The sequence below is a fragment of the Tachysurus vachellii genome, chromosome 7 (genome assembly GCF_030014155.1).
Source record: "Tachysurus vachellii isolate PV-2020 chromosome 7, HZAU_Pvac_v1, whole genome shotgun sequence".
In the NCBI taxonomy this organism is placed as follows: Eukaryota; Metazoa; Chordata; class Actinopteri; order Siluriformes; family Bagridae; genus Tachysurus; species Tachysurus vachellii.
The window spans coordinates 16,475,181-16,498,695 of NC_083466.1; the positions used below are offsets into that span (position 1 = coordinate 16,475,181).

Genomic DNA, 23,515 nt, shown 5'->3' on the forward strand with positions numbered 1-23,515 from the left:
ATAGGATTTCAGCAATTTCTACAGTTTCATCAGGTCAAATTGCTGTTTGCATAGCTTTTTCTTGGACAGGTTTAAACATACGAATGATCTGAAATATTTTACTTGTGAAATTAACTGAGGATTTTTGTTCAAATCATTTGGAGAACAGCGTTAATAATATCGATCGAGCTTATCTTTTGCATAAGAGCTCAACTACATTACCATTCTAGTTTTCATCACTTGACAAATGTTTCTCCTTTGTGGTGTCTTTACAGAGCTCACCTTTCTTTCAAACTGTCCCTTCCGTCCACACTCACTCACTCACTCACTCACTCACTTGCCCAGACCCACCCACCATTTATGCGATCTTCACCTTACCATCATCATGAACATTTTTTCCACATGTGATCACAGATTATCTCGCATCAGCTCTGCATTGTCTTCCAGCTGCTAATTAGCTGCTATAGTGGTTATGCAGCCAATCAGGCATCTCACCATTCAACAAGGGTCGCTTTCAGATAAAGGCATAATGGGACAGGGGGAGGGGGGTTGGATTGGGGGAAAATGCAGCCATGCTTATTATGATACAAAATTTGAGTCCTGTGCCAAATGAACAAATGGTGTAATATCAACGAGCTTATTAATCCTGATATGATAAGTCCCATAATGATGCATAACTCTCCCAAATCTCATCCCACCCGTGAATAACTCCGAGAGAATATGAGCTCATTATCCATTTGCCTCACACATATGTTGCATGGTTTCCTCCATGCCCAGTCTACATCTTGATTAGATTTAGCCTACTGTGTAACGTAACAATGGGTATTTAACCTCTGGGAGGCAAGGAAGGCATTTGGGAGACCCATTCAGTTGAATCCATGAAGTGTGAATGATACTGTAAATTAGTATATCAGACTATAATCAAAGAAGACATGCAGACCATGTAAAAGGCAATTTGTCATAATTTTAGGTATGATTGTGATCTTCCATTCTGTTCAACCTTCATATCACTTCACCTCTTTATTTATTTATTTATTTCCCCCAGCTTTAGGGCAAAGGCTGCCAATAAAGTGGTATGTCCAATTCAAGTGGCTGATATCCAGCTGAACAGGAATGAGATTGGGCTTTGTTGTTTGTGCTCTCAGCGCTATCACCTCAATTTGATTACATCAAAAGTAACAGTCCAGTCCAACAAAGCATTTCTCCAGGTAAGGAGAGGCGAACATCTACACGACGATTACACCAGGATTAATCCGATTTAAAACGAAACAATTTACAAAAGTGATATTAGGCCAAAATGAAACGCTGCATGGTGAACTGTGAATTTAAACTTGCCAAATGTCTTGTTCTAGATTAAAAAAAAAACAACTTTGCACTCCCGTTTTTTTAACCAAATGAAAGAATCTATCTATCGTACTAAAACAAGCTCATAAAGGTTTTATTAAGCCTTTTGAGGGAATGTCAACACTCGCTCTTTCCCCTATGGCCCTTTCCCACTTCTTTGATTAAAACAGCAAGCAGGTTTTATTTACAGCTCATTCAATATGTGCAGAATCAGCTGAGGCCCATCAATAAATAATATCAAAAAGCAGGCCTGGGTGCATGAGACTTGTCTTTATTTCCTTTCCAAAATAACTGAATTGGCCTGTGCCCTGATCAAACAGGAGTCTCTCAGTAATAAAGGCTTAGGAAGACACACTGCATCATTTATGAGCAAATGTTTGAATCATATTGGCTCGACCTTTTTCTTTTTTAAATTGAGTTTCCTGAAGTGGTTTCTTAAAAAATCTAAGATCTAGTGGTTTCTTTAAAAGTTTTATTCCTCAGCCCTGTCTTGACTGAATCTATTTTGTTACCCTAACTGCTAGATGATTTGAGCCATTGATGCTGAGAAACATATGGACACCATAATCCACTAAAAGTTCAGCTGTTAACAATTTAATGATGTCTATTTTTTAGTCCATGCATTAAAACAGCAAGCACATTTGTTACACATAGCGCTGGCACTACATATATAAAATTAGATCTCCGTCAGCGCCCATCAATCACCGCCACCGACTTGCAAGCACAATATTGAGCCAGAGTTGCTCGACAGCATCTCTTTGTGACTTCCTGTAAAAAAAAAAAAAAAAAAAAAAAAAAAACCAGCAGCTTTTTGTGTCATGTTCACTATACAACGCTCAGGTGATGTATAGGTTCTACTGTACGCATATACCGTATAAAATTTCTTTGCTGCACACAGAACCAAACTCTCTCGATTACTGCAAAAATAGCTGCAACATACACAGCCTCCTGCGTGCAATATTTAAATGAGAACCGGCGAGTTCCACACACACCTCAAATTTAAAAAATTCTCATTTATCTTTAACTCCCATAATCAGTTGAGTGACAGGAGCATAAAGGTGGCACATTTCTTTGTGCTTCAGGACCTTGACATCTGGCTGTGCTCAAGGTGTCTCTGTGTAACCGTGCTAATTATTTCTAACAAAGGAACCTAAAGAAAAAGGGTGCAGGTGTCACACAACACTCCCCAGGTGATTCAGGCCTGTTAACATTGTCTAAAAACAACAGCCACATCTGCCAGTAATAATCTGCTGGGTGTTGATCTGAAAGATCAGGTAAGGGTGTGACAGTTTTATTCAGTCAGAGAAAATAACTATTAATGTGCTGTTAATTTATGCAGAGATGGTGGGTAATTAGAAGGAAAAAAATTAGTAACTATATACCTAATATTTGATACGGAGTGTTGGGATAAGATATACTTAATAAACAGGCAACTATGAGCCATTAAAGAAAAATGACTCGGTTTGTAATAAAAACACAGAGCACATACAAAAGAGAAATCTTTTAAAGTTTAACGTCATTTATTTAGACAATGTCACAAACTGTTTTACATTAATACATTACACATTTTGAAAAAAGGCACAAAGTGCACACACTATTTTTTACAAGAGCATCAAATAAAGGTAGCAGCTACATGATGCATCATAAAAAGCTGCTAAATTTTTCAAGCAAACTGGACAACAAAAACCCATGTGGACCATCTCGGAAAAAAGATTCATTATTTAAAGGCTTGGAGTGACTTGGACTTGTGGGACTTTACGGCAGCGCAGCACAAAAAGGCATGCTTCTGCTCGTGGTTTAGGAAACTAACACAGGAGGAAATAGAAAGGACTTTTCCCCTTAAAAGCCTTGGTTCATGCTAATACTTTGTGTATATAACAAACTTTAAATTGCTCAAAGTTTTTAAGTCAAAAAGGTTTGTGTGGATTGACCTTCACTAGACCTCAATTTAAGCATCGAAATTAAGTATAGGAAATCAAGCAGAATTGTGCATTTTTATAGAGCGTGTCGAAATAGAGCTTAAAATTACATACCTGTGGGCCATTTTTTTTTTTGTTATTTGTATAACGGACTTTACAACAAACCCGATATAACATATTTAGTAGTGAAATCAATGTACAAAAGGCTAGTTTGACTGCAGTCAAAGTTGAACAAGAAGTGTGTACACTCTGAGGCATATACATCCACACACTCCTACTGATGTTTGACCTTTAATCTATAAAAGAGCCCTTTACATCACTTACTATAAGAAACACCACTGTACAATCCTATTGGCTGGATGGTTGCACAGTTAGATGTTCTTTTAAGATTTGTGAAAGTTTAAACCGAGAAAAGCTTTCATGTGACTACACAATATATACATTTTACATTATCTTCAGATTTTTTTTGCTTTCCTAGAGGCCTTCCTTATAGCCGAGAGTCTGATGCTCTCTGAACCTGCGGAATACCCCTTGCAGCACTTTCCGCCTCTTCACTCCAGCCTTGGTTTCTTTATTGTTGTTTGTTTTTTTTGTAAGCGCTCAGCTTTCATCTCTGGGTGTGCGTCCTATTTGGCTGAGAACGCTGCTCAGTTCGTTGAGAAGACTCTGAGGCATTTGTACTGTGTTGCCCCCAGTCCCTGCTTTTTTCAGCTGAGGTCTGGTGTGGTTACCGGAATCTGGATGAGGTACGGGTCTACATTGTATCTGTAGTGATCCTTCGACAGCCATTTTGTCTTTTGACAGTGGATAATTTCCTCCACTGGAGGCCAAAATTGGTCCTTGTATTTTATACGTAAAGCCGCTCTCCAGTATTGCCATTCTGTGCAAACTTTCAGCCTCGTTTGAGTTCTTTGACAACATCTTGTCAGAAGCGACATCATGGGGCACCATCTTGTTATCCTGTGAACGAAAGTGAAGAGAATGGTCATGCATGATCGTACTCCTTGAGATCTTAAACCTCTTCTATTATATGATGTAGAGGGATGGGGAGAAACATGTAAGCTTTTGATCAAATAAAAGATAAGAACCGTGTTTCTAACTCTATAGACTTTAAACCAGCGTGAAGGTTTTTTGATGCTGACCTCCATGCTGTGTTTGGCTGCTTCAATCTCTGAACCCAGGCGAGCAGAAGCATGCTCTCTGCTGCTCTGTTGATCTGAGGATTTGCTCTTTTCTTTGCATGTAGGCCATAAATCTCCTTGATACTATACAAATAAACAAAAAAGACGTTATAGCAGAAAAGTTACACTTATAGTGCAAGTTAAGAACTGGGGACTTTTTAGAGTGAAAACAGACCGTGTAGATAAAAGAAGTTCACATGATGATTATAAAAGATTAATAGGGAAGTTATACTGACTGAGTTTTGCCTGTTATATAAATGAGAAGGCACTGGTTTGTCACATTGAGTTGAATTAATTAACTTTACTTTCTTTAACAAAAAATATGATTGAGGGAAGCATTCTTTTCATTATCACTCTTTTCCTCTCAACTCTCTATTTAAATGTCTCATCAGTTCGGTTATGTGAGGCACAGGAAGAATACTAAAAGCCTCAGTGTTTGATATTTTTACTTTAAAGTGTCCATATTTTAAAGCTATAAAGAGCTACAACATTTGGTGTCTCCATGACCTTGGAACTTGGTGATTTCATTGCCCTTGAGCACATCCTTGCTCTTTCATGCACTTCACATTGTCAAACCACACTAAGGAGAGATATTTGACACAATTAGCCCTGTAGAAATAAATGTAATAAAAGTTTTGGGGAAAAATTTGAGTTGTCTCATTAAGGTCCCTGAGAACTGTCTCTAAACATATTTAATAACCCGGTGATGCCATAAGCAGGTGCAAACAAAATGCATTGCTGGAAATGTGCAGCAATTACAGTGAGTTATGAAATAATGTATTTTATAATCAGAGTTAAATAACCTATTTAATTGGCGCTACACTGATGATTAATGAGTCATATCTCACTTGAGTGTTAGCTGAAGAGAGCGCTGGAGCTAGGTGAAAGGTGGAAATCTCTACACTGGAAATCTTTGCCCTCAGTTTGCCCTTAAACCTAGCAGATGCTCCATAGACTTTTCATAGTCTGTCTGTACCTCATTTGTTGTGGCTTAGCAGAGAACTAGAAAACATTACTGGATCATTGGAGCTTGCAAATATTAGCTCGTCACTCAGGCTTATCAAGCTGTGGAGAAGCACTCTCTGAACTTTTTTGTCATGTTCCTAACACTTTTTTTTTTTTTATTCGGATTGGATTCGTTTTTAAATGGGGAGGTGGTTGCATCGTTATTATGGATGTATCTCAGGGATTTTAGTCTCATACTAATCCGTGATATCAGGACTTTTGTTATGGACTGCATGTCTTTCATATGGACTGCAATACAACTTACCAAATCACAAATATTTGTCTAACACTGCCATTTATCAGCTATTTAAAGAATCCACAGATTCTCATAAAATGCGTATACTGTATACTCGAATCACTTATTTTAAAAACGTTGAATAAAAATATTTAATCAACTTAGCTAATATGTTCAGTACTTAAACAAATACTTTTAAATATTTTAGAAAATTAAAAAAAAAATAACAGTATTTATTTTTTTCCATATAATTGTTTACATTATTTTGATAAGTACAATTAATTAAATCACTTATTTTAAAAATGTTGAATAAAAATATTTAATCAACTCAGCTAATATGTTCAGTACTTAATTTTTTTTTTCATTTTCTAAAATATTTAAAAGTATTTGTTTAATACAGTATTTATTTTTTCCATATAATTGTTTACATTATTTTGATAATTACAATTAATTAAATTTTATATGAAAAGGTAATTTGACCTAAGTGGTTTCTGTTATTCTCTTTTTTTTTTCTTTGACGTTTCATTGAAGAGCTATACTTTCAACCACAGGTAAATTAGTTTGGCTAATCTGCTCATTAACTTTAAGAAAAAAATGATAAAATTACATATAAAAATGTTCTGAAAATAAATTCTGTGACTGGTTGTTGGTGGCAGCAGCAGGGCTGGATTGAGTATTTAAAAATCTTATTTTTCACACACAACATTAAACAGAGTTTACACAGAATGGTGTGAAAAACAGAAAACATCCTGCGAGCAGAGATCGTGTGATCTTTAGGCTGAACCTCCTCGTTGTAAGCGAGATTGGAAGAGAATGATCAGACTGGTTTGAGCTGACAGGAAGTCAGTCATGCCACGTTAATGTCACAGATCACCTTTTTCCGCATTCTGAAGTTTGATGTGAACATTAATGAAAGCTTTTGACCGACTGCATGATTTCATTATTCATTATCCTTGTTATATATCGCACGAACTGAACAGGTCATTGTCATGCCTGACAAAAAAATAGGGAGAATGTAAACCCTACCACTGAACACACAGAATACCAATAATTATGAACTCTTCCGTATCTCTAAAAACACACTAAAATAGTTGAGAAATAATAATAGAGAAAAAAAAGAATAAAAAAACAACAACATGGCAACATTAAGACACTAACGATGTCGAAACAAATGTGCTGGAACATTCTGCACTTCTACCTGAGCGACCAGCACGCCCTCCTTCCGCTTGCTGAGACAGCTCGTACTTTTCTGTGTGACTCAGCGGCCTCTGATCCTGTTCTTGGCACGTTCATCCTCATTTTAGCAACAGAGGGACTCATCTACCTGTACCCTTACCCATCTTGTACTCTTCTGCTATTGCTATGGGAACCATGCCTTAGGGACTGAGTGTGAGAAACAGTAGGAAAGAGTCTGAGTGTATCAATTAATCTAGTTCCTGGGTTTGCTCCAGCACACACAAAACAGATGTGCTTAAAAAAGTATTAAAAATAATAATAATTAAGCACATCTCATCCTCCTTCTGTCTTTTCTCTCTCATCCCCTTAGTCCTTCTTTACCCAGAAATCCGCTGAACATTTCCTAGAAGGCAAATAAGAGCTCTTTGATTTTTTAATGCTGTATTGCTACTTTGGGACAAAGAAAAAGGACAATAAATTTAAGAAAACCAGAGGACTGCAGATAAGACAGAAGCACTAGAGTAGAGAAGGGGGAAACGTCTAAATCTTCGCTAGCCCCTGTGCCAGTGTGTGCCCTCTGCTTCTATTATTAATGCACACTGAGCTGAGTCAGGCCTTTGGTCAGTAGCTGCACTCGGCTGTGGAGAGAAGAGCGTGATGGAGCTGGTGCGATTGTGGCAGTCTACATGACCTTATTTCTGCTAAAAGACTTTTCAGGATAATGTGATTTATGCAGCCAGAAAAATGACCTCAAAACTTTCTCTTTATTCATGTACCGGTCCCTTCTTTTCCCCCTTCTTTTTGCAGAAAGGAAACTGCTTAGTTGAAAAATTACCGGATTTTGGTCACTCGCGTCTGCATAGATGCAAAAAAAAAAAGTGAAGACTAAGAGTCTTGTAATGCACTTACCTTACTTCTGATAATGGCTGTAACCCAGTCCAGCTGCGACTCTTTTCCCTCACAGCAGAAATACCTCAGTGACAGAATACATGACCAGGCATTAACTTCATGTCTACAAGTATTCATGTATGGCTAAAGAAAACTACAAAAGTTTCCTACAATTCAATAGCAGGTTAAAAATATAAGTAAAAATATACCTATATACAAATATAGATATACAACAAAGCATTTAAATGTGTCTTCTTAACATTGACTGTTCAATTAGTCCAAAATTAATTTCTCTTACCATTGCTGTTTTTGTGTGTAAACTGTGAAACCCCAACTGTTGAGAATCAGAGTGAGAGAGAGCGAGTTGGAAAATAACACATAAACCTTTACCCTCCCAGCATTTCACTAAGGCCCACATATTGATTTAAGTCTATTCTCAACTCTTTCCAACAGTCACAGAACTTGACCCCCAGAGGATTGCTTAAGCACTAAGCAACCGTAAAATTCAGCTTAGCTTCCTTTACTGCGGCCTAAATGCAGTTTAAAGAGCTGGTGGGAGGAATAAAAGCTTGGGCTAAAGGAAGGCCTCCATGCTCTTTGCTCTTTGGCAATATTTCAGCACATGATACTAATGGATTCGAAATGTACAGGAAGGCTGTGCTACGCTGTATATAAAAGCACTTTGCGCTTTCTAGCCGACGGACAGGGCACTGAGGGAGTACAACCTTACGCACTCGTTCTTTGTTTAGCTTGTGATGTTTTGTTGACTTTTTGAACAAGTATAAGACGGTGTCATAAAATGCCAACTTGGTTCCACTTTTGACTATTTTATGGTTTAGGCCAGTTTTAAAGGAAATTTTCCACATATGAACAAAGTTAGAAATAGTGAGCAAAGACTGAAGACTGACTGTTACAGAGCATATATCAAAATGTGTGTTGACATATATATATGTGTGTGTGTGTGTGTGTGTGTGTTGTTTTAATTCTATATGACATATAACCACTGGTAGTACTATATAACCCCTTTGTACACATCATAACCAGTGGCTCTTTTTATAATAAACTTGGACTTATTGCTGGATTTTAAACATCTTACACAATTACAAACAATACACGGGAAACTCTTCTAAACGAGACGGCATTGCATTGCCTTTTTTGATTTAGATGTTCTTTAAATTGGTCTTTAAACTAACGGAAACTTCTTTCAGTCTTTTACTGTGTTTCAATCAACCTTATTCTTGTCAATCTGTAAATGCTTTCAAGTTCAGCTATCGTTCCCTCTCTGACTACTTCTTTCACTCAACTCAGTAGAACTTGGATCAATATTCCCTTTAATCTGTTCAGCTGCATTTGTCTTTTCCTATTCTATAGGAATGGGAAACATGCTATAATTATAGAAACACTGTTCATCAGCAAACCTTCATAGACGGGTTTATGAAAAAATATAACCGGTCGAATAAAATGATTAAAATCAAATAAATCTAGTGCGTCAGTGTTCCAAGTGGAAGAGGACAAAATGGATAATATGTACGTGTTTAAACCAAATTATATTTGATCAATTCTAATATTTTGAGATCTTAAATGTGGTTTTGGACAGCCTCTGCAATCCTTCCTCTGGGGGAGAAATTTTGATCTTTGACACAAGATCTGAGATAGCACTGGTCTCCAAGTGATATTAATGAGGACAGAATCTCACAGAAAAATTCTTTGGAATCGATCTTAATCAATCAGATTGTCAGAAATGTGTGTTTCGGATGGTCAAACTAATTCTGAGTAATGTGTTTAATTCTCTGACTTTTGAGGTCCATTTATTTTGCATAAAAATAAATTGTTAAATATGAATAGCCTTTTAACACTTTACTACAAGGTTTGCTGTAAGATAAGTCATTAATAAAGATGCTTACTTGCTTGTTGGTTTCAGCTTTTTTCTTATACCCAAGTAGCACTTCACCGACTCGACAGGAACCTCTCTCTCAGGTTTAACACTCTGAGGAAAAGATAACATGAGACATCATCTCACTAATTTAACAGAAAATTTAGACGAACACATCACATCACACAACACATAACATATTAAACATATAACATATAAAACATATAACATAAAACATATATCTAACCTTGTCTGATCTCATACAACAATGTGGTGTTATATAATTTGGCCATAACTAATATAGTGTATGAACTAATATAGTGTATTGAATATAGTGGAAAATAAAACTGTCCTTTCTTGAGTTGTTGTTTTTTTCACCAAACCATCACTGTGACAAGTGTTATAATTTAATCAGACTTGCAAATGGGCATGAATGACTTGTACAGAGCTATGTATAATATGTGTATTGTTTTTTATATCTACCCATGTTCATTTGTTTGAAATTAACAAATAACACAGCTATCCTATAAATGGCAGTAACAAGCCCAAGGGCCTTGTTTAAAATAGCATATGCCAAAAACACTGTAATGTTGCCCAGAAGGTATGTATTTCACACGTAATGAACAACAGACCTCAGACAAAGACGAGCATAATGATTACAAAAAAACGAGATCTCTCTCCCTCTTTCTCGCTCTCACTCTCTCACACACGGAAACCTTTTGCCCACTCATTTGCTCAAGAAACTTGAAAAACAAAAGCATCAGAATATCAATTAAATTTGTGCTTCACAGCTGATTTGCACCTTCTTTACTCAGTAATTAGGAGAACATTCTGACATATTATACTAATTAAGAAGAGAACAGCCTACTTTTAAAATGTCTTTACCTGCCTCCCTACACCCACACACACACTTCCTTCCTTCAAATATCAATTATTAACAAACATTGCTGTCTCTGTGAGTCTTTGTGTAGGTGCCCCAGAGGGAGAATACACCAGAATACGCATGGTGCAAAAAGCACACAGAACAAAACAAAGCACAATTTACAAAAGTAGTACTGTTTTAATCACTGTGTTCGCTCCATGCAAATGAGGCACAGCTTTGCACCTCATTTCGAAATACAGAAGCCGATGTTTTATTCCCCCTTAACGACATACTGCAAGTGGGGCAACCAACCAGCACAGTGCAGCTAGTTTCATCCTACTTTTAATCACTAGCTGATGTTAGGGACAGAACGTATGAGAAACAGAAGAGTCGGTGTGGTGACTTTGCAGGCGGACGGAGGAAGTGGGTGAAGCTGCTGATTGTGATCACGATGAAACTTAGGTACTGCAACACTGCTACAGGCACTAAGCACTCCATCAACCTGATCTGCCTGGATCCAGAGTACAGTAAGGTGATAATTAAAGAGAAAAAGTGAGAGAGAGAGAGAGAGAGAGAGAGAGAGAGAGAGAGAGAGAGAGCGAGAGAGCGAGAGAGAGAGAGAGAGAGAGTAGAAGACAGATAGAATTCAAGAACAAAAGACATATGGCTCCATACAGAAACAGTGAGAAAATAAAGACATACAGAGAGCATGAGCAAGTGAGCGAGTCAGAAGGTCAGATACAGAGCAAAAGTGAAAGAGTAAGTATGTGAATGAGAGAGTGCATGAAGAGATGATGGGAATAACAGGATGAGTGAGTGAGTGAGAGAGGAAGTGAGTAAGAAAGTGAGGGAGTGAGGAAGGCAACAAGGGAGGAAGAAATGGATGGAGGGAGGGAGGGAGGGGAGGAATGAGCTATTGAGAGAATGAGTGAGTGAGGAAATGAGTAATTGAGAGAATGAGTGAGAGGGAGAGAGGGCAAAAAAAAGATTTATACTTTTGTGTCTTTATATAGCAGCAGTTTCTTATCCCGCAGTACAAAGTATCTGTCCTGAAACTTGTTCCCAGAAAGCAGTTTGCTGGATCCATCTTTAAACTTGAGCTGCTCTTCTTTAGTGAAATCCTTCTGCCCTTCTAAAAGGCACACACACACACACACACACCAGTAATAATTGATATGTATTGATATTTACTATACTTTACTATGTGTAACAAGACATTCTGCATGTTTAAATAAAAAAAAATGAAAAACAGTCAGCTAATATGTGCTAATAGTTCTGGCAATTATGCCAACGTTAGAAATCAGCCAGTAAAGTCATAAATAATATTGTTTATTAAAGTATTATTACTTTGTGTGGAAAATGACATTACGTTCACTGCAGTACAATAAGAGACTATTATAAGATAAGGTGTGTGTGTTTCTGAGTGTTATTACTAATGTTTTGAGGAGCTGAAGGATGGCCAAAAGCAACCACTAATTGAGCTTGGTTGTAATGTAGTGAAAGGTTTCACTTAATAGCAGTGGAAGAAATTGGATAATGTAGTTCAGAACATGATGTTAAATTGTCAAAAAGATGCCTGATGGGAATGGAACCTGTAATAATGCTGCATGCAGAAATGATGTCTTACTACAGTGGAAAATAAAACTCAAAGGGAAAAGATATAGATTCTGCACTTTCACTCAGTTAATGGCTAAAAGTGGCTACGGTCCCTTGTGTTTTAAGAGGTAAAGAGGCACTACCCAAGTTGGAACGGGGCGTCTTAGATCCATGAAATTTTTTAATGAGCAGGAAAGCTGAGCCGGGATCCTCCAGCATGCTCCACTCTAAAACCTGCTCCAGAATCTTCTCTTTGTAGTGTAATGGCCGTTCTGAGAGACACACACACATACACACACACACACGATTAAGGCACTCTTTGGCATCTCAGCGGCTCAAAAGTCTGAAAGGAAGTTTGAAAGTTTAAGTCCCAGGTACACCACACACAGCCACTGTGGAGCCCTGGAGCAAAACCCCTAAATGCTCGCTTATGTACTTGCATCATATTGGAAGTCACTTTGAACAGATGTAAATTTTCACGACATGCTCACCAAGTGCTAAAACTGTTACGCGGCTTGCGATTTTATGCTTTATGGTCAAAAATATGTCGACCCCTGACCATCACACATTAAGTGCTTGTTGAACATCCCATTATAAAACCACGACCATTAATACAGAATTGGCCTCAACTTTGTTGCTTTAATATCCTCTATTTTTTGAGAAGGCTTTCCATTAGCTTTTGGTGCATGGCTGTGGGGATTTGTGCTCATTCAGCCACATGACAATGTTCCATTTCATTCCAAAGATGAAACTGGGGTTGAAGGCACAGTGTGAAGTTCCTTGGAACACTGTGTTTAGTGCTCGGTCATGCTGGAACAGGTTTGGGCTTCAACTCTTAGCTCTAGTGAAAGGAAACGGTAATGCAACAGCATACAAAGACACACTAGACAAGTGTACTGTATGATTCCAACTTTCATATATGGGTGTGATGGTCATTTGTCTACAAACGTTTGGCCATATAGTGAAGTTCAGTGTGCACAACATGGAAAGTGTAGGAGCTTAATAAACCGCACACGGTTGTTGTTGATTGGCTACAGTGTACGTCAGCATGATTAAACAGAGAGCTGTTTACAGTTAGCAGAATTGTGAGACTAAATAAATGCTTTATTCATGCTTTAATCAAGCATGTTTACGATACGATATTATTTTAGTATAAAATAAAGGATTGGGGCTGTTGTGGGGAGAAGACCGCTCTTTTCGTGTATTCTTTTGAATCGTAGCTCATAGCAGTGTATTCCAATGTTAAAATAAATTCCTACAGAACTACTTTCTAAACACATGTAGAAATTCAGGATACTCAGAAGCATTAAATCATCTTCACTAGGCTGCCTAGATAACCTAAAAAAAAAAAAAGGAACAATTTGGGTTTTTTTCTGATAGTCATATGCCATATCCAATCAGCATCAAGCATATGATGCTAATATAGGACTTTCTGTTTTGAGTTAATGATGATGTGCTTCCAAATTTGCTGTTTGCATTTTAGGCTTTGTTGTTGTGTTCTATTGTGATGTTTCTGAATTTGCTGTTGTGCATTTGGTTTGTTGATGTTTCACACTTATGTGTATTTCAGGTCACACGGTATTGGGTGGTATTTCACAATTTAACTGAAATCTACCACAAAATTAATCTCCTTGACTGTTTTTTTTTTAAACATCAGTTAAATCAAACCCTAAAATGTCATCAGCAAATTCCATTATTGCAAAAAAACAAAACAAAAAAAAAAATCTATTACAAATTAAAATGCTGTTTTTTTGGCCTCCATGTGCACATAATTACGTAGTGCAAATTTGCAATTATCTTCATCCAATCTGAGCCTGATTAGAAAACACACTCAAGTGCAAAATAGATCCATTATCCCATCCTAATTTGCAAAGGGGTAACATGGTGCATGCTATTGGCAAGTCTGAACCTCCTCTTTTCCCCACCGCCCCAATCCCATCAGAGCCAGTTAATAGTTTTTTAACCAAGAGGAAATGATTCTAATAAACTGGTTGAACACTCCTGTAACATGCAATGTTACAGCTGCTAGACAGCAGAGTGCTGACATATGTTCCTTTGCTTTAATAGGTTGCAAGTGATATGGTGTTAAGAAAGAAGCGAAGCTGCTGTACAAGAAGGTTTCATACCAAGTTCTCCAATCTCGATGACCTCAAATGTGGTCCAGAGGTCATGCTGGTCTGCCTTTATGCCCTTCATCTCCAGAGTGGTGTCAGTCAGCTCGTCAGCACACATGGTGGGAGAGACCTGATAACACAGAGTGTGTAGTCATCATCATCATCATCATCATCCTCCTCCTCCTATGATGTCCCATTATGTATTTTTTGTCTTTACTGCATTGCAAAAAAATGGAAACAGCACCATCTCACCCTCTCTCTCACACACACCGACAAACACACATACACATCAACCTAACACCCCACCCCCCACCCCCACAGACACATCAACCACACACCCCTACCTACCATACTATTCTTCCTATGCCTACACCTAAAACTCGTCATCCAAAAGATATTTTTGGCTTTTTTTTGGTACAGTGGGTAGCATTGCCACCTTACAGATTCTAGAGATCCTGCTTGGAGTTTTGCATGTTTTCCTCGTGTCTGTGTGAGTTTCTTCCACATTTCACATGAACACCTCTCAGTGACACGTAGGTAGACCGGCTTTGTTAAACTGGCACAAGAGTGAATGTGTGTATACATGGTGCTCTGTAATGGACTTCTATCTAAAGGGGTGCACCTCATTGTCCCCAACATTGGCTACAGAGATCCACCATGATCCTGACCAGGATAAAGTAGTCAATAAAGATAAATGAATGAATGAAAAGGCACCTTTCTACATGAGGACAAGCCAAAAGGCGACACAAGATGGAAACTGTTAGATATTCTACAGAAGTCCAATACATGCAACTTTCCTCTGCTGCAGAGAACACCACCTGAAGTCAATTCTTCAATTGCCCCACTTTGGTTCATGTTTTTTTTTCCACACAGATATACACACACCTTGATTAAACAGCAGTTTTCAGGCTCCTTCTTTTCCAAGTAAACCTCGAAGATCAGGTCACCTGCTGGGGAAAACTGCAGACACACAATAACTTTCATTCAAAAATGAAGAATCTGACAGAACATCCATGAATTCATATCAAGCTAATAATGAAAACTATAAGTTTTATAATACAAGACTTATAATAAATATAAAAATAACAGATAAGAATCACATGATTGCACAAGATTTGATCTTTGCAATTTAAACAAACAATCTCAAAATAAGCATCATACACAATACAGAACAGAGTTCACTACAACAGCCAAGTTTACAGTGCATAAAAAAAGAAATAAAGAATGAATGAGCTTATATATATATATATATATATATATATATATATATATATATATATATATATATATATATATATATATATATATATATATATATATATATATAGTCCAGTACCATGCTGTGGAGTAGTCACATAACTGACACTTTTGTTATGACACTGAAATAAGAAGTAACCTGCAGATTCCAGCCTTCCAGCTTGCTGCAAAGCTTCACCTCCCTTTATTCTTCCTGCAATATTTTTTCCTTAATATTTAATGGAACTTTAATAGAACATATAACATATTGTTACTTTAAGGCCCATAGGAAAATCTGAGAGCTGAGTCATGGACATCAGCAAGAAGTCTCAAACTGAAGAACTGAACAACTTTTTAAAATCCAACCTAAATCTAAACACCATTCAAAAGCTTTTAGTGTCTCTTTCTCTCTAAAATCTTACCAACTCTCCATTAAATGAAATTCATCGATAATTAAAAAAACGGCAGTAAATAAACAATAATTGTTGCCTGCTTTGGAAGGTCTGTTACTATGACAGTCCAGCCAGATGTATCTACCAATCAAATTACAAATAAAGCTGCAAAACTATATAAAAAGATAATTGCACATTTTTATTTTCTATTCCATCAGGCTTTGTCGTATTTTCTGAGAAACGTCAAGATCTCTGATCTGTTAACAGTATGAAAAAAGAAACAATGAAAGAAAGAAAGAAAGAAAAATGTTAAATTATGCACATTTACTAAAGAACTCCACATGCTATGCAACTGCTGCTATTATGAACCTAACAAAGAGTAATCAAGCTACATTCAGCTCGCACTGCCATCTCTCTCTTTCTGTGTGTGCGTGTGTGTGTGTGTGTGTGTGTGTGGTAGAGTGAGTGAGTGAGTCCAAATGATCTACAGCTGGAGTCACACATCATTTAACAGTACGTCTTTACACAAGCCACCAGAAGTCAAGTGTATTGCACATTCTGGTGCTTGTATGTATTTCACATACACACCTACCATAGAGTAAAGGAGGAAAAAAAGAAGTAGAAATAAACGGTTCTTCACATAATACTCACAAACAGAACAGCACAGGAGTCCTCATGACACAACTACTGTAAACACACTTTCTACAGCTAAAAGCAGTAAAACCCTCAGAAGCCTTCTTCTCTGCCCTCTTCCTTCCAGCATTGCACAACATTTTCCTCTCTTCATTTGTCTTCAGCAGGTTCCCAATTTTCCCCATGACTTGAGGGGACAGTAACAGAAGTGACCCTTCAAATAGATAACCTTCTATTCTGCATGGATACACTCCCGACTCGAGCGTCCTCGTCTCCACTCGAATGAAAAATAAAATCAATTAAATAAACAACTTTTTTGGACCTGGACAACAGCGGGTGGCAGAAGATTAATTTCAGGTGATCTGAGAAAATTGTTTTGTCTTGCTGCCAGGCAAGTATGAAGTGCTGGGCTGTGTTCACATCTTGATGGTTATAAAAAAAAATATATAACCTATGGGACAGGATGGTAAAAATCATGTAAACATGGCTAAAGTGATTTGATGGGATACAGCAACATTTTAATAGATGTGACCATGCAATCGTGGAAGTGGAAAGGAGAGGAGAATGAATTGTGCTAATTTGTCTACAGCTTTTTCGTTTTTTTTTTTGTTTTGTTTTGTTTTTATTTTTTTCATTTAAACCAAGTGGGTTTATGCTTTATTTATAGCTCAGTGTCTTGTGTTTTTGTCACAAATGATGAGGGGGGGAAGTCTGGATATTTATAAGTAAGTACTGTGTAGTTAATGACAATTTAAAAAATTTAAATACAGTACATTTTATATGAGATATTAATATTTAGATGTCAGTTTGAGCAATCTCATCATTTAATGATGATCTTAATTAATGAATGACTCCTTAGATCCCAGTTTCATGCTTTCTTCGCTCCGTAAAATCTAAATGGGTAAACTACTATACTTTCCCAACCTCTCTGTCTCTTTTTTAAGAGCTTCTATAACATTAGGATCAACATATCATTTGCGCTGATGTGTTATAACTCTCTAGAAAAGAAGGCTATAGTCTGTAGCTGTTCAGAATATACAACTTTTTAAGTATGTGTGTTCTTTGTCAGCAAACTCTTCAATGAAAGAGAGCATCATACAATAAACACCAAAGGCACACATACAAAGACACAAAAGGAGGACAAAATTTAATTAAATCCTGGATATAATACTGCACCACCGTACAGCATGTCGAGCGGGTTGGACGAACGTCTTGATCTATTTTTCCTTTCCCAGAGCAGCTCGATTGGGTTAAGGTGGGGTGACTGGGCAGGCCATTCCATTACACACAGCACTGACTCATCTCCTCTACAAATATCTATTGCTCAGATTTAAGGTGTGTTCTGGGTCATTCAAAATCAAACATTACTCAAAATTTGAAAGAAGGAAAAGAAAAGTGCAAGGTGTCCCCAAACTTTTGAAGGGTAGTCTGTAGTAATGAAGTGAGCACCATAACCTTTGTCTCTTTTCACCTCTTCACAAACAGACAATGGGAGACTTACTGTAGTGTCCTTCCACCTCATGATACAGCGGTTCTCCCTCTCCATTTGCTTGACTTGCTCCTTGTTGACCTGGTTTAATGAGAAAACACCGATAAGCGACATAAATATAGCGCCGTGCACCAAACACCTTCCCCTTATTATCGTTAAGAAATAAAAGAATTTGTTACACCATTCAGAGTAAGAGAGATATGAACATGCTTTCCTCCAAGGTTCTACTGAGGTATGACGATCTTTATTTCACTTAGACGCTTATTTGTCATGCAAAAAGCTCATATCTCGCACTGATGGAGAATGAATGTAGATTGTGCTGGGCGGGGTGGGGTGTGGAAGGAGGGAGATACAGTTAAGCCGAGGGGATTTAGCGCTGCATAGCGCTTCAAATCCCTTTATACATTCAAGTTCATGCACAACAGAAAAACAATCCCATTCTCTATCAACTCTCACTGCAGGATTTGTGGTGATATTCCAAATTAGCAAGCAGCAGTGGGAGCTTTGCAATGCTTCATGATACTCTGGTACTGAAGTAGTCACTGTTCTGCACATTTAAGCCGTCTCTCTGCTTCTAACACAACTAATGAGCTAAATAAAAGCCATACTGAGGGGAATATATAGCAGGGAAAAGACTACAACATGCAGAACAAGGGACACTCTGGGACCAGGGATGGAAACCTATGCATGTAGTTGTGATTATCTGGTCAGTAACAGACGTACTTTCATTTATAAATTCTCTCTCTCACGCACACAACTACCTAAAGTGCATAGAGAAAATGTCAAAGATTTCAATTTAATGCTCAGCAGATAACTAACAGAACAATTTAAAAAAATAGTCAAGTATAGCAGTAAAGGAATAAAGAATTCCCACATACAAGTTGCAGGCAGATAAATTCTTAACTCCTGAAACAACTAGAAAATAATGAAAAGTCCATAAATTAGCCTCAAGAAATCCCAGAGCTAAAGAATTATATGTGTACGACTTATGCTAATGTTCTTGTCATTAATCATTTTATTATTATTATTGACTTTTTGTCTTACTTGGGAGGCTGGGAGGATTCATGAAGTGGCTATGACTCACTATCCCAGACTTCAGTGTCTCGTCATTTTGTTTTCCATGAGACCTCTTTATTTATTTATCTTTACAAGCATGTACATTAAACCTTATGTCTACATACCAAATGACCATGACTTTAAAGATATATTTTATATATATATATATATATATATATATATATATATATATATATATATATATATATATAACCCTAGGATGAATTTCACCTTGCTGTATAGCAATATTCATGGTCCATGTAGCCATGTGATCTCCAAACATGACCCCAAACACTTTAAAATCATTAACTGACCAGACATTAGACTGACTTATAGTCCGTGTGTTCGAAAAAAAGAGTAATATGATGTGTTGCTTTGAGCAGGACACTAACAGAGAAGAGCTGAATGTAGTTGTTGATGAGATCTTCCACAACACGGGTCTCTTGAGGTGCACGTCCTCCCGTCTGGAAGAGGCAGGACGAGAACACGCATGCCAGACTCTGAGTTTTCATCTGGTTTATGTGAGAGCAGCTCTGAATCCTGGTGAACACATAAATGAATACTGAATATAAAAATCCAACCTTCATGTGTTCATATACATCATATGAATATACACATGTGCATACATGAATACATTCACTAAAGAATACATCAAGTTTCACATACACACTTTTTATATTTATAGATTTTATATTTTAAATATATACACTTTTATATATACTTCTTTCACTTCAGAAAGCAAGACACACAAATAAACACACACACATACAACACAACACACCAAACAGCCGAGCACAAATGCTGAAATATGTCAGTTTTTGAAGACAACGTAACAATAAGTTTACATCAGCATTTCTAAAACATTAGTCCACTATCCAAATCATTCAAAAAGGCAAATTAAGCTCTCTCCAAGCAATTAGTCATTTCTGAATATTTCACATGGTCTCAAGGCAGCTGAGGTTTTATAAGAAAACATTTTTGAGGAGCTTGTAAAGGAGACTTCAAAACAGCTAACAAAACAGAAAATGCATAAAGAGGAGGGTTAGGATGCTTAGAGTTGGTGCTGACTCAGAAACTTTGTTTTTAGTTTTGAGTTGTGTGTTTGTGTATGCGTGTGTGTGTGTGTGTGTGTGTATGCGCGTGTGTGTGTACCTGTACAGATGCTGCAATAGCGCTGCCAGAGTTGATCTGTTGATCTTGGGTAAACTCTGAATATAGGTGGAGTACTTCTCAACCCTGTCCTTCTCACTCACTTCATCTGAAACAAAGCATGACACAGTTAAAAAATGCGTCAGCCAGTTCTGTACGTAACTGTTCCATAACTTATATAACGGTGCTATATAAAGGACTGAGCAATGATACCTGAGTACAAGTAAAGACTACTGAGAAATGACTCAAGCAAAAATAAATAAATAAAATAAAAGAAAATAAAAGAAATAAATAAATACAAACAAACAAACTGCTGGCTTACACAGTTTACAGCATCTGATATCTCATGTAGTTGGGAAAAGTGGAAAAAGAACTTTGAGCGAATTTATTTTTCCCCAAAGTGTGATGTGTTGTTACAGCAATAAAACTATTAACAATAAAGACAAAAGCACAATATATGTTTCAGTACAGCTATGAAACTAAAAGCTATCTGGAATATTTATGTGTCAGGATTCATATACCAGGGGTCATCATACAGTCATTTAAGCTTAGACGAAATAACTCCGATTTGATGAATAGGGCACTTGTGACTAGCAAACATTTCAATTGGTGAAATATTTTTGTATGTTTTTTGTCACCGACCCATTATTTTAACACAATTCTTACTCCAGCGATACCATTCCACTACAAAGACATTAAGTAAATATTTAACTGTTATAGACTTACACACACACAAAAAAAAAAGAAACTTTATTGATCCTACATTGGGGAAATTCACAGAAACATCATCTAAATGATGATAAATTAAATGTTCGATTTGGAAATTTATCAGAAACACTGTGGTGCAACTGAAAACAGTTTGTCCTATCAAGTAAGTGGCATAGCCAATGCAAGGCCAGAAGCCCAGGGAGCAGAACAGGAGGGATAGCAGTCAGTTACAGTGACATGAGCCAATCATGGACATCTGTGAATTCAGGAAGGCAGAAAAGAAGCAAATATTGCTTTCCTGAGTGTGATACGCTGCTAGCTTCATGTGTCTTGGAGGAAACACCTGTTAACCTTTACCTTCCCTAGTTACTGGATGTCGTATGATAGTGGAGAGCTGGCTGGTGGGCGATTTTTGATCGATGACCAAATTAGGGAGAAAATGGGAAGGAAATCAATCAACAGCTAAATAAGCAGATAAGTAAAAAAAGTTCATAGGGTAGTAAAGTGTCTAGGAATGACTCCTGGTGCCAAAGAATGAACCAGAAACAGAAACATATGTACTGATGTGTATAATATATATTATTCTAAAAACATTTAGGTCTAACCACAAAATTTTTCTAGATTTGTTTCCATTAGTATACTAACCGAGGGCAGAAATCCAGTAAGGGTAGAGCTCTTTGGCTAGTAAAGCATCCTCACAATTGGACAGAAAGCCTTTGAGGACATCTGTTACGTCCTCTAATCGATGAACCTGAACTCGAAGCTTAACATTTCGCGCGTCTCTGATGAACTCCTCCAGCAGCTGGGCTACACGTTTTGGGTCACCGCTCTTCTGATAGATGCCCTGATGACATAATCCTGGGGTCAGAGGTCAGTGTTAAAGTTAGGTTTGGAAGGAAAAATATATAAAAATACACTCAGACATAAAATATTGATTACCGTATTGAGTGACGAAGGAAATACAGCTGTCGATGATTATAGGAACATCATTTTTGGTCAATTGTTGATTGCTTAGTGCTGTGCCGTCTCTACCAGCAGCTAACTGGATGGCCGAGTGCCACAGAGTGAAGTCCTGTTTATTGAAGCCATGTATGTAGATTGTCCTGCAACATGTATACACAACCCCAGTTAGTTCTCATTATAAACTAAAGAAATACAAGAGCAATAGCATTTCAGCAATAAAAAAGTGATTACCTGCCACTTTCAACCATGAACAGAACCTGAATCCTCTCATCTCCTTCTGAATGTGTAGAGACAGCTATAAGCACAACAACAAGTGAGGGGGTAAATATAAAACAAGGGAATTAAAGTACCCACAAAAAAAAGCCAATACTTTAGGTAAAAGTTGAAATTCTTTGGGAGACGTGGTGCATATTGTTAGTGTTTTGCATTTGGCCGAGAGTGAAACTCGTGTTTGAAACAAGTGGGGCAGAAAGCTTGGTGTCGCTGGTCATTATTTCTCCCAGCATGTGCAAGAGGATGCTGTCTAACGCTGTCTGACCATTCTCATCAAACGCATACAAACACCCCGCAATGCCCTGGCCTATTTACTAAACAACCCCCTTCAACACCTGAGTGCACACCTCATGACAGTTTAAATCTCTTCATCTCTGGCTTCTTCTGCTTCTAAATATCACTGCTTTCTTTCCGAGTCCACACTCTCTCTCTCCTCCTATCCTCCACCGCAAGACAAAGCCACGAAATACAGCATGCTACAACCACTAAATATATTGGCTCTACTAGATTTATGGATCTAAAACAAGAATCCTTTATATGGAGAAAAAGAAGAAGGGGGAATATTCTATGCTTATTCCCCTGGTTTTAATAATACAGCTTTGAAAGAAATGAAACAGAAACATAGGATCTTGTGAGAGGCAAAAACAAGGTGCATTAATTAACTGGCCATCTTTCAGGAGCAGATGATTTTGTTTTGTTTACAGCTTTAGTTGAAGGTATGTTTTAAAAAATGCTTAACACATAAACCTGATTAAGTACAGTTAACTGAAAATGACAAAAACGCAGACCATAATTAATTAAAAATAACAATCTCTCCATGCTGCCCTACTTCCTTGAACCTTTACAGTGAATTATGCCGGAGGTAAAATTCGCTCATGCAGAAATATGTCCATTGTGCATTAATTAATATTAGAAGTAGAGGAATCTTTATTGTTTTCTGTAGTTTGTCAACAGAAATCAATGCAGAATCATATTATTAAGAATGATCCTTAGTGCTGAATTTCCTAACTATAAATGATTAGGTGATTTTTTTTTTTTTTGTCCAATTTTATTCAATGCACTTTAGACACAGTTGGAGATAAGAACAATAACTGCATTCTCAAGGACAGAACCGAGGGTCAAGTGGTAGATATTGTCAGTTTTTTTTTGGGAGGGATTCTTTAGTCAGGATACAAACAAAGTAATTCTGTGTGCCGCACAAAGCCCAGGATGCTGCACGACTGCCAGTGGGTCACCCGGCTCATTTTCAGACACAGCACCTTTGCTTCCTCGGTCTCAGCCAGTTGGATTCGGTTCCCCATGAGCGTTACTTTTATGCTGTTCTAAGGACGACTGTTCCAGCAGTTCACATACAAAGAGAGTTCCACTGACTCACAAGTCTAGCCCCAGGATCCTTCTGTCCTTTAGTTTCAAATCAGCTTTTGGTTTCTGGAAGAAGGGAAGA

The 23,515-nt window shown here is 37.4% G+C and overlaps 1 protein-coding gene across 2 annotated transcripts in view; it reads right to left on the bottom strand.

Moving 5' to 3' along the window:
* Positions 1 to 2,824: 2,824 nt before the first annotated feature.
* Positions 2,825 to 23,515, bottom strand: part of arap2 (ArfGAP with RhoGAP domain, ankyrin repeat and PH domain 2) — a 78,867-nt gene continuing 58,176 nt past the window's right edge. For both annotated transcript variants that reach the window (XM_060874650.1, XM_060874649.1), the window contains exons 19-33: positions 22,030 to 22,093; positions 21,775 to 21,938; positions 21,481 to 21,693; positions 20,131 to 20,236; positions 19,371 to 19,518; positions 17,935 to 18,003; positions 15,058 to 15,132; positions 14,185 to 14,302; positions 12,202 to 12,330; positions 11,458 to 11,594; positions 9,632 to 9,714; positions 8,026 to 8,061; positions 7,749 to 7,812; positions 4,385 to 4,507; positions 2,825 to 4,202 (exon numbers count right to left, since the gene is read on the bottom strand). In XM_060874650.1, coding sequence (XP_060730633.1) covers positions 3,843 to 4,202; positions 4,385 to 4,507; positions 7,749 to 7,812; positions 8,026 to 8,061; positions 9,632 to 9,714; positions 11,458 to 11,594; positions 12,202 to 12,330; positions 14,185 to 14,302; positions 15,058 to 15,132; positions 17,935 to 18,003; positions 19,371 to 19,518; positions 20,131 to 20,236; positions 21,481 to 21,693; positions 21,775 to 21,938; positions 22,030 to 22,093 — 1,889 coding nt within the window. In that variant the 3' untranslated portion in view covers positions 2,825 to 3,842. The remainder of the gene's footprint in view (positions 4,203 to 4,384; positions 4,508 to 7,748; positions 7,813 to 8,025; positions 8,062 to 9,631; positions 9,715 to 11,457; positions 11,595 to 12,201; positions 12,331 to 14,184; positions 14,303 to 15,057; positions 15,133 to 17,934; positions 18,004 to 19,370; positions 19,519 to 20,130; positions 20,237 to 21,480; positions 21,694 to 21,774; positions 21,939 to 22,029; positions 22,094 to 23,515) is intronic.